The sequence below is a fragment of the Babylonia areolata genome, chromosome 27, assembly GCF_041734735.1.
Source record: "Babylonia areolata isolate BAREFJ2019XMU chromosome 27, ASM4173473v1, whole genome shotgun sequence".
Classification (NCBI taxonomy): domain Eukaryota; kingdom Metazoa; phylum Mollusca; class Gastropoda; order Neogastropoda; family Buccinidae; genus Babylonia; species Babylonia areolata.
In genome coordinates, this window is record NC_134902.1 from 6,042,125 (window position 1) to 6,054,000 (window position 11,876).

The following is an 11,876-nucleotide window of genomic DNA, read 5'->3' on the forward strand; positions in this document are numbered from 1 at the left end:
ACTGAAACACACACACACACACACAACGAATCACACACACACACAACGAATCACACATACACACACACAACGAATCACGAAGAACCGACAGCCAGCAGGAAGTGTAGGCAGCACTTCAGGCTGGGGAATTAAACTGTCCAGGAGAGTTTCCTCTGAAAACCAGCCGTGATCCAGGGGCTGCCTTGGGCCCCACGTGGGTTGAAGGGGCAAAACAAAATTGAAATAGAAATTTTTTTCCCTAAAATCATGTTTAACTAACATACTTACCTTGACCCACTAGTGCAGACTCCAGCAAGGAGTCCGATTCCTGTCCTGTGCAAACTACTACCCACCTATGCGGAGAAAACGAAAGTAGCTACGGCCAATAACCTCCCGGAAGTATCCCTGACTAGCTTCCTCTTTTTCCAGCAGTCATCTTGACTCCTGATCCTGTGCTCTTCATACGGCTAAGTTTCTTTTTTGTATTTTCTGTCTGTCTATTGATTCTTTCACACTCACGTTTTGTATCTTTCTGAAGTGAGTTCCAAGGCAGTCCTCTTCCTCATCTACTTTCAGCTTTTGACAACCATTCCCATCTCCACCTATCTGCAATGCTTTCTACAACAAAAACGTCGCCGCGATTCATCACTCTCGACAGTGACTGCCCTTTGAAAATAACAAGATGGGGACTAAAGCAAAAGTGATGTCACGGCATAGTTAAAACTGAACCGGGCTTCAAAACGAAAAACTAAACTGGGCTTGAAACGCAGTGGATGAAAATAAAATTAAGGCATCAAAAATTTTTTTCCCACTGATTTCCCTCCACCCCCCCCCCTAAAATCAAAAGCTCTTCTACTGAAAACAGCGGGTCCGCTGAGAGTTAGATCCCCAGGGAGCACTTACTCTGTCTCCCTTCAAGGCGTTGGCGCTGCGAATCAGTCTGGTGGTAGCCTTGACGACGCTGTTTGTGTTGGTGGAGGTTTCGTGGCTGTGACACACAACAACGGTAGAGTGAGCATTGCTTCATTGCTTCCTTTCGATTGTCATTTTGTGCACTCTGATTGATTGATTGATTGATGTGGATACTTATATAGCGCCTATCCTTGGTCAGAGACCAAGCTCTAAGCGCTTTACATACACGGGGACATTTGCACCACAGGCTGCCTACCTGGGTAGAGCCGACTGACGGCTGCCACTGGGCGCTCACCATTCGTTTCCTGTGTCATTCAATCAGATTTCAGACGCACACGCATACACACTCAGACAGACATGTAACATTTTCGTTTTCGGGGGTGTGCATGCTGGGTATATTCTTGTTTCCATAACCCACCGAACGCTGACATGGATTACAGGATCTTTAACGTGCGTATTTGATCTTCTGCGTGCGCATACACACGAAGGGGGTTCAGGCACTAGCAGGTCTGCACATATGTTGGCCTTGGAGATCGGAAAAATCTCCACCATTTACCCACCAGGTGCACCGAGATTCGAACCCAGGACCCTCAGATTGAAAGTCCAGCGCTTTAACCATTCGGCTATTGCACCCGTCTTTACACTTTCCCACACCATGATCTATCACTTCGTATTCTGTCCAGATAACAGATAGATGGATGATGGATGAAAAGATAATACTGATATGACAGTTATACCAACAGACACATGGATGAACAGACAGGCAGACGAACAGAGATGTGGGAATAGATATTTACGTTACTTTTTTTTGTTCGTGGAATAAACAGACACTGACAGAGACAAACAATTTTGATAGATACTACATATATACAAATAATATTAATATCATAATGATAATGCAATATACAGAAAGTTAATAAATAGATGAACAATGACACAAAAATACAGATAAATACATTTTGACAGACAGACACAGATAGACAGCTACATGAACAGATAGTTAGAACTTACATCGATAGACAAATAAAACAACTATGAAATAAAAAGAATTAATACAGAATTTTTTTAATTTGTATATGAATTTTGTATGTGTCATTTTTTTTTTTAATATGATGATACCATATATGTCAACATTCCACTCCAAACACACATAATATATTCACACATACACACACAAATACACGCCCACACACACACACACACACACACATACACACCCACCCACACACACACTCACATTCTGTCACGGATCTGTGGCGTGTCTCTGCTGGTACCGATACTTTTGAGTGCACGGTCAATGCTGTTGGCTGAAACAAACATAAAAAAAAAATATTACAATTATAACAATTACAATTTCTTCTTCTCCTTCACTCACAGACTGCAACTTGTGACATGTACATATTAATTATACAAAAGTTTTTTTTCAAGCATGCTGTGCAACTTTCATGACAAACAATATGTTTTTTCAGCAAGTTTCATTACAGCTTTTACAAATACCTCATCTCTTGAAAAAAAACAGAAGCAGATAAAAAAAAACATCACTTCCATTATTGATCCCGAATATATTTGTCAATTGTAAAGATTATTCCCATGTGGCAAAATCAAAGGAAATTTTCTATCTAAAATTACATTTAAATAACATACTTACCATGACCCAACTAGTGCAGACTCCGGCAGGGGTCTGACATTCCTGTCCTGTGCAAACTACTATCCGCCTATGCAGAGAAAACGAAAGCAACTACGGCCGATAACCTCCCGGAAGTAGGTAACCTCCCCTTTGTCCCGCTGGCTAGCGCCATCTTTTTCCCACAGCCATCATGACTCCTGTTCCTGTGCTCTTCATACAGCTAAGTTTTTTTTCGTATTTTCTGTCTGTCTGTCGATTCTCTGGCGTTCTTGTTTTTTGTCAAATTATGTCTCCAACCAGGTCACATAATTGTGTCAAAATCAAAAGTTATTTCAGATATCTAAAATTAAAGACGATAAATAACTATGGTTGTTTACCATGGTGAAAACATTTAAAGCAGCATTGTGAATGAAAATCTCACCTCCATTATTGATCTGAAAGATATTATTCCTTATCTGGTCGCACAGCTCCTCAGCTGACGAAGACCCTGCAAAACCATGACACAAAGAGTGATAATGATGATTATAATTATAACAACAGAAATCATTTCATTCGTCACTGTTTGCAAGAAATATAACTTTCTCTCTATATATATATCTCTCTCTCCTTCTCTCTTACTCTCTCTCAAAATTCACCTTTTTTTTTTTTTAATCTAAAAAAATTCTCTGGCATTGAACAGGTTAAAAGATAACAGTTCAATTTGCACTTGAGCAACAGATTTTCAAATGCCAACTCTGGATGGATCTGGCTATTACCTATAACAGAGAAAATTAATCTTTCAAATACATATTGCCAAAAGAAAAACGGTCGTTCAAAAACAACTTTTTTTCAAGTTAAAAAAAAAAAAAATCATTTCTTCTTCTTCTTCGTTCATGGGCTGCAACTCCCATGTTCTCTTTTATGTAAATGAGTGGGTTTTTATGTGTAAACCGTCATACACGTAAAAACCCACCCATTTACACCCCACCATAGGCAGAAAATACATTTTCGGGGGTAAAATTTCATTCAAAATCAACCACAAAATACATCACAGCATGCCCCTCTACTTCCGTGCTTGGGGTGAGTCCTGTCAATGCCGTCAGTGTTGACAGATTCATGGGGGGCTGTTGTTTGAGGAACGTGGTGGCGGTCTCCACTCTGAGAGGGACGCTCACTCAGTCTGGCTCCGCAACTAAGCCATTATTGTCGTTAGTAGGGGGCTTAGTAGGTGGTGTCCTAAGTACATTAAAACAGAACAGGCACCACTGAACACCACTGAAGTGACTCAGCAGCATTGCAGGGTCTCCTGTGGTGTGTGGCCTCTTGGCGACCTAACATCGACGGTTCCCTGTGGACTGCCGACGCTGGAACTGTGACGGACGAACCCGGGTGTGGCTGTGTATGGGGGAATCTAAATGAGCGGCATGGGAGTAATGCCACTGAAATGGTGCAGATGATGGGGCAGCAAAAAAACCCAAAAACATCACAGCCGATATTCAGAATGGCGATGACCTGTCTCACCTCGCGACTGGTACCCTCTGGACGACTGATCCCCAAAAGGGTTGTCGCGGTACCGCTGAGGGGCTCCCTGCTCTGGGTCATCGTGGTATTCACGCACAGCTCCGTACCCACGCGACATCCTGGTCTTGGTCGGTGCAAAGCTCAAACTTCTCCTTCCTGGCTCCCTGCTCTCTCTGCTTCTTCAGGCGATGATCTGTGAGACTGGCGGGAGTGGACAGCTCATAGGAACAGCAGAGTCTGTATGAAACATTTTCACCACACACAAAAAAGTGAATGTCTGGGGAAAAAAAACACTATTTTCAAAGCACAATAACCAATTCACTCCTTGGTGAAACATGTGACTTATGTGGAGTGATGGCCTAGAGCTAACGTGTCCGCCTAGTAAAACGAGAGAATCTGAGTGCGCAGGTTCGAATCACGGCTCAGCCGCCGATATTTTCTCCCCCTCCACTAGACCCCTCCACTGGTCTGGACGCTAGTCATTCGGATGAGATGATAAACCGAGGTCCCGTGTGCAGCATGTACTTAGCGCACGTAAAAGAACCCACAGCAACAAAAGGATTGTTCCTGGCAAAATTCTGTAGAAAAATCCACTTCGATAGGAAAAGCAAATAAAATAAAACCGCACGCAGGAAAAAATACAAAAAAAAGGGTGGCGCTGTAGTGTAGCGACGTGCTCTCACTGGGGAGAGCAGCCTGAATTTCACACAGAGAAATCTGTTGTGATAAAAAGAAATGCAAATACAAATACAAAAATACAACAAGATCAATGTGGCACAAATCTGAAGTGCAGTTACTACTTTCTAAAAGTTTTTGTACACCTACCAATGGCATCATTAATTTTGTTCACAAAAGTAGTGCAGCCCCCAGAAGATAGAGAGTGATGACAGACACACTGATCTGGAGGCTCAGTCTTGTACCACTACCACTGACTGAGTGAGGCGACAACCTGTCACTGGCGAGCATACAGCAGTCATGGGGTTAAACAGTGAATGTGTGGAGAAAACATTTTCAGGGCACATTAAACAGGGACTGTCTGGAGGAAACATTTTAGGGCACATTAAACAGGGAATGCCTGGAAAAAACATTTTAAGGGCACATTAAACAGGGAATGTCCGTAGAAAACATTTTATGGCACATTAAACAGGGAATGTCTAAAGAAAACATGTTCAGGGCACATTAAACAGGGAATGTCTGGACAGAAAACATTTTTAGGGCACATTAAACAGGGAATGTCTGGACAGAAAACATTATTGGGGCACATTAAACAGGGAATGTCTGGAGAAAACATTTTTAGGGCACATTTAACAGGGAATGTCCGTAGAAAATATTTTCAAGGCACATTAAACAGTGAATGTCTGGAGAAAACATTTTCAGGGCACATTAAACGCGGACTGTCTGAAGGAAACATTTTTAGGGCACATAAAACAGGGACTGGCTGAAGGAAACATTTTTAGGGCACATAAAACAGGGCATGTCTGTAGAAAACATTTTATGGCACATTAAACAGGGAATGTCTGTAGAAAACATTTTAAGGGCACATTAAACCGGGAATGTCTGGAGAGAAAACATTTTTAGGACACATTAAACAGGGAATGTCTGTAGATAACATTTTAGGGCACATTAAACAGGGAATGTCAGTAGAAAATACTTTTGGGGCACATTAAACTGGGAATGTCTGTAGAAAATATTCTGGGGGCACATTAAACAGGGAAGGTAGAAACCATTTTTACTAATTAGTAATTTTAGGGCACATTAATTTGATTAAATTTAAACAGTGAATGTTTGTAGAAAACATGTTCAGGGCACACTGAACAGTGAAAGCCTGTACAAAACATTCCTAACCTTAGGGCATATCATCAAACAATGGGTGTTTGTTATAAAACTTGTTTGGAGGCGAATATCAACAGTGGAGTGAGTGGTGGCCTAGTGGTAATGCGTCCAGCTGGAAAGCAAGAAAATCTGAGTGCACAGGATCAAGTCCCACACTCAGCAGTATTTTCTCCCCCCCTCTGCTAGACCCTGACTAGTGCTCTGGATGCTAGTCCTTTGGATCAGATCCCAAGGTCCCTTGCGCAGCATGCACTCAGCGCATGTAAAAGAAGAACCCGTGGCAACAAAAGGGTTGTCCCTGGCACAACTCTGTTGCTTAAAATCACTTTGACAGGAAAAAAAAACAAAAACAAAACAAAAAACCACACACCTGCAGGCAGAAGAAAAAGCATAAAACTTTAAAAGCAATACCAACAAGAAACAGGGAGTGGTGTTGTATTTGTAGCAATGTACTCTCTTTGTGGAGAGCAGTCTGGAGTTCACACAGATGAAATTATCTGTTGTGACAAAGATTAACGAAAGAGAATACAATAGAAATACAATAGAATATTAAACAGAAAATAGTGCAGTTTCCTTATCCTGCCATTCATTACCCTTTACATTTACTGTTAATAGACGTTTCTGTTTAAAAAGAAAAACAAGTCTTTTCTTTCTTTCTTTTATATATATATATATATATATATATATATAATAACAAAAGACTAGGATAGATTCAAACATGCCTGACAGTGACACAAAGGTGACACTATCAGTAACACAGTATCACTATCACTGTACCAGTTCAAAAAGGTGATACTTTCACCGTTACTGTATCAGTTAACTCTAACTATGACAGCATGACGGCCCAATGGTTAGGGTGTTGACTGTGTGTCCCACAGGCCTGCAACCCACTGAGGTCTGTGGTTCAAATCCTGACAGTATATTGTTGTCTGATGCAGGAGACACTTCCAGTCCACCAGGTCAACAAACATGCTCACCAGTTTGTGCCTCCATGCTCTGGTTTTTAAAGTTCCAACTTCAAGCACATATGACGTATCAGTAACAGAGTTAAATACACATGTGTTCAGAAAAAATAACACAACATTTTTCATCTGACTGGTAATTAATTGTGCATCCAGTCTTGTTACTCACACCACACAACCTCTCTGCCTACAGTCCACTCCAACACACACAAAAATATGACTGACTGAAAGATCAAATAGTGAAAAATATTAACCTAAATACATCTTGGCAGAACAAGTTGTAAAAGTTTACTGACACTGTTTTGCCAAATATTTTTGTTCATTTAAGTATTCATATGGTCGGCTTATATCACAGATTGACATAAGTTTACATTTGGGCCAACAGCAAAGTGAGAGCTGTATTATCAATGGTTTCTCCAGTCAATGGGAAACCATTTACAGCTTAGTCTTTTGTGAAGGACTATGACTCTCAAACTTGGAGGCAAAATTGCACTGGCTCTTTGTGCTGCAGCCTTGGGGGCTAGTTGGCCTTTGGGAACCATCCCCAACACCGACTGTCCTAAAACCCTCTTGGCCTAGAGAGTGGGGATGTACTTGGGCAAGACACTCTCCACTATAATCAAATTCTAGCCCAAATAGTCGGAACAGCAGTTGCCTCCTCTGTTGTTCTGATGGTCATAGTCGGACACGACTGACTATCATATATATATAACTTAGTGATAAGTCAGATTATGGTATGCTTACTGGCAAAATGTTTCTCACTCTTTATTACAGTGTCTGTACTCCACACGTGTTCAGAAAATACACCTGGTCATAGTTTCCTGTTTCTCATTTTTCTTTGGCCGTTTATTTTATTTTATTTTATTTTAGTAGTAGTAGTAGTAGTGTAGGGACTGGCATTTGACTGCCTAGGCCTCATGCCCTTTTTTATGTCCCCTTCAATATCGGTCTTTTATTTGTGGGATACATATATGTTTTCTTTTACATGTGCTGTAAATCACTCATCAAAGTCAGTAAATTTTTCTTTTAAACTGATGTTCATGTCAAGGAGATTTTTGAACACATTAGTATTTTGTGCAAGTTTAGTTTCTAATGGTAGTGCATTCCATATATGTGCAATTCTATTAGCTAATGAATTTTTCCTTAGGTTAGTATTACAGTGCTCTTTACAAATTTTCATCATTGAATTTCTTGTATTCTCATAATCTGACATTCTAAAAACATTATTCACATTGACTTCATTATAGCAGTTTAACATTTTGTATGTTTCTGTTAAATCCCCTCTTTGCCTTCTTCCCTTTAATGAATGCAGATTTAAGTATATAAGTCTCTGTTGATAGCTCACAGATTTGCATTCTTTTAATATCTTAGTTGCTCTTCTTTGTACCCTTTCTATAGCTATAGATTGTCTCTTAAGGTATGGGTGCCACACAATATTACCATATTCCACTTGTGATCTAACTAATGCTTTATACAGTTTAAGAAATATATATCTTTATCTAAATAGGTAAATGTTCTCTTAATTATCCCTATCATCTGGTTGGCTTTATTTATTATATTCTGTATATGTATGTCAAAAGACAGTTTATTATCAAAAATTATGCCAAGGTCTTTCTCACTTTGACATTTTTCAATGTCCTGTATGGTGTCTTCTACTGTCATATGGTATTTGTTTTCTGGATTTTTTCTTCCCATGTGCATTACTTTACACTTTGATACGTTAAAATATAGATTCCATCTATCAGTCCAGTCTTGTAACTTATATAAGTCCTTTTGTAGTGTAGTATTATTTTGTGCATTGCCATAAATTTTAGTATCATCAGCAAATATTTTGCATTTGCTTTCTACACTTTCAGGAAGGTCATTTATGTATATTGTAAATAGCACTGGGCCACGTATGCTACCTTGTGGTATACCACTAACAACATTTTCATTTGTTGACATTTTTTCTCCAATTCTAACTACCTGTGTTCTTTCTGACAAGAAGTTTTCTGTCCAGTTCAGTATACTTCCAGTAATACCATACGAAGCTAATTTTAATAAAAGTCTTTGATGTGGTACCGAGTCAAATGCCTTTCTAAAGTCTAAATAAATTATGTCTACAGGTTTACCCATATCTATCATTTTTGTGAGATCTTCAATTACTTCTAAGAGCTGTGTTGTACACGATCTTCTCTTTCTAAAACCATGTTGACAGTCTGCATACAGATTGTTTGTTGTCATGTGTGATACTATTACATCCCTGATAAAGGACTCCAAAATCTTACACACAATACAAGTCAAGCTCACTGGTCTGTAGTTTCCTGGTTCATGTTTTGACCCTTTTTTATATATGGCTGTTACCTCAGCCATTTTCCAGTCTTTTGGTAGGGAAGCAGACTCAAGTGATTTATTATAAATCATACTCAAAGGAAGAGCTAACTCTCTGCTCAATTAATTTAATATTCTTAAGGGTATTTTGTCTGGTCCTTGTGCTTTGTAGGGGTCTAAGGCATGCAACTTTTTTTCTACTGCCAATGGAGTGACTCTTGACTTAAGTCACAAATATTAATGTTTCCTGACCTGGAGCTTTCTCCAAGGTCGGGTAAATTTGTCAAGGTCTCATTAGTATATACATTTGCAAAGAATTTATTAAATGTTTCTGCTTTTTCTAAATCGTTTTCTGCTAAGCTTCCATCTTCTTTTTTTCAATACCCCTATTCCTGTACTAAGTTTCGTTTTTTTCTTGCACATATTTCCAAAATATTTTAGGACTTTGCTTACATTTTTTGCCTAAATTTCTTTCATAATCTTTTTTAGCTTTTTAAAAAATGATTTTGCAGCATTTGTTCCTTTCTTTGATGTAGCATAGATAGGAGTGACCTGACTTAGTTCTTAAGAAACGTTTATACAATTTATGTTTCTTTCTGATGATTCTCGTTATTTTATTGTTCATCCATGAGGGTTTGTTCCATTTTTAAGTCAAAATTATACTTTTTTTCTGCTTTTTCCTTCACCAATGAAATGTTGAACTGAAAAACCAACATATCATGGTCACTCTTTCCCAGGGGATCTAGGTAGTTGTTATCTGATACTAAATTGTTTTCATTTTCTATTACCAGATCCACAACACTGGGTTTTTTACCTGGTCTAGTTCTTGTTGGTTTTGACACCTTTTTTTATCAGGAATGCATCATGTAAGCATTCAATAAATCTATTGTCTGAAGGGCCTGTCCAAGTACCATCCCACTGTATAGCTGCATAATTAAAATCTCCCATAATACATACTTTATTGAATTTTGTTATTTCTTTTGACTTTAAGAGTTCAAATAATCTTTCTGTGTTTTGTTCTGATGAATGTGGACTTCTGTATATACACCCCATTAAAACTCTCTCATCATTTGCACTTTCAAATTTTCACCATACACTTTCTTCAAAAGTAAAATTTGTTAATGTAGGACATTTGTGCGCTTTTTAAAGATTTGTGTACATACAGGGCCACACCTCTCTTTTCATTGTTATTAGTAAATATATCATAATTTGGAATATTACAGTGCATTTTGAAATTGAATCTATTGTTCTGGTTTTTTGGAACTGTTTCTTTGAGTCCAATAACATGCGGTTTTATTTCCCCTACTCTTATCTTGATTTCCTCTATCTTATTGGAGAGGCTATCTACATTACTATATAAAAGAACACAATCACAGGAAAACTTAAAGTTTTTAAAATTATTTACAGTCTGTTTTACATTGTCGGGTTGCAGTCACTCCTCATCTGTCTTGGTCTGTTTTTCCTTCACTTTGTCCGGCAATGTCTGGTCCTCAACTTTTGTCTTTTTGACTATTTGACCGTTTCGTGTTCATTAGCGATTAGGTTATACTTACTGGTATCATGTTTCTCACTTTTTACCACAATGTCTGAACACCACATGGTATATGTTATGCCTAATGATACATTCCCGTTTCAGTTATAATGACGGTTTAAGTTATTAGGTATTCATTTGGTTACACTTACAAGTGAAGCGGTGGGGCCTCCTGTCTTTCTCACTTTTAATCATTGTCCGAGTTCGGAAACAGGTTATAGTGAATCAAATCAAAGGTCCCTTTTTGGGACCTCACTTACCTTGGCTGCGATCGTGTTGATTGAAGAAATGCACAACGCATGCGTGATGTCAAATTTGTCAACGAAATACTTTGTTTTCGTTCTGTCTGGTCATATGACACTGACCATGGGCTGACGCACTTGAGAGTGACGTCCCCTTAAAAAGTGTCGTTTTACCTCAAACCTTCAAAATATTCACCATGTTATGCACCAACTGTCAGTTTGACTGTGTTTGAGGCAGTAGCCACGGACTTATGAATAAATCAAAAATCAAAAATCAAAGTCCATGGGCACTGGCAGATAACTTCCAGCCCTTCTCTGCTCGTTCTTCTCGTTCTTCATTCAAAATCTTTTTTTCCTTTAATCCCAGGTTGTTTTCAAACTGAGTGGAAAGCTCCAAAGATCAAAACGTTTTGTTTTTGTTTTGTTTTTTCTTCATTTTTTAATGAGAAGGGGATAAGTATAGTTCACACTTAATGGGATCTGCAGAATGTGCTCATATGTTCTCTGCATGTATATGAGTGTGTATGTGCAAATGAACATGTGTGCAAGTTTGTAAACCTTAACAACGTCACCGCCTATTTACATGTTTGCTTTGTTTAAAAACTCCTATTTCATTTTATCATGATAATGTTATAATCAAATCTGTGGTTGGCCCTCAAGGCCTGACATGTTCTTTGAATCTATTGGAAGGTCAAGCATCTGCTCACTGAAGGTCAAGCATCTGCTCACAGGTCAAGCATCTGCTCACAGGTCAAGCATCTGTTCACTGAAAAAACAACCACCACAAAAAAAAACAACAAAAACACACACACACACAAAAAACAACAACAACAGCAGATGTGGAGTGGCATATATAGATCAGTCTGTATGTTTTGATAGCTCCTGGAAGCTGAAATATAAACTGCCACCACAGGTGGCAGAGGAACTGAATTCAGAAGACACGGTAAGACCTGTCCAGATATTCATGTTATCAACAAATC

The 11,876-nt window shown here is 38.8% G+C and overlaps 1 protein-coding gene across 1 annotated transcript in view; it reads right to left on the reverse strand.

Moving 5' to 3' along the window:
- LOC143300948 (syntaxin-7-like) overlaps positions 1–11,026 on the reverse strand; it is a 36,082-nt gene extending 25,056 nt beyond the window's left edge. Inside the window, exons 1-5 of the mRNA XM_076614895.1 lie at positions 10,915–11,026; positions 4,019–4,255; positions 2,940–3,005; positions 2,129–2,198; positions 883–967 (exon numbers count right to left, since the gene is read on the reverse strand). Coding sequence (XP_076471010.1) covers positions 883–967; positions 2,129–2,198; positions 2,940–3,005; positions 4,019–4,136 — 339 coding nt within the window. The 5' untranslated portion in view covers positions 4,137–4,255; positions 10,915–11,026. The remainder of the gene's footprint in view (positions 1–882; positions 968–2,128; positions 2,199–2,939; positions 3,006–4,018; positions 4,256–10,914) is intronic.
- Positions 11,027–11,876: the final 850 nt, after the last annotated feature.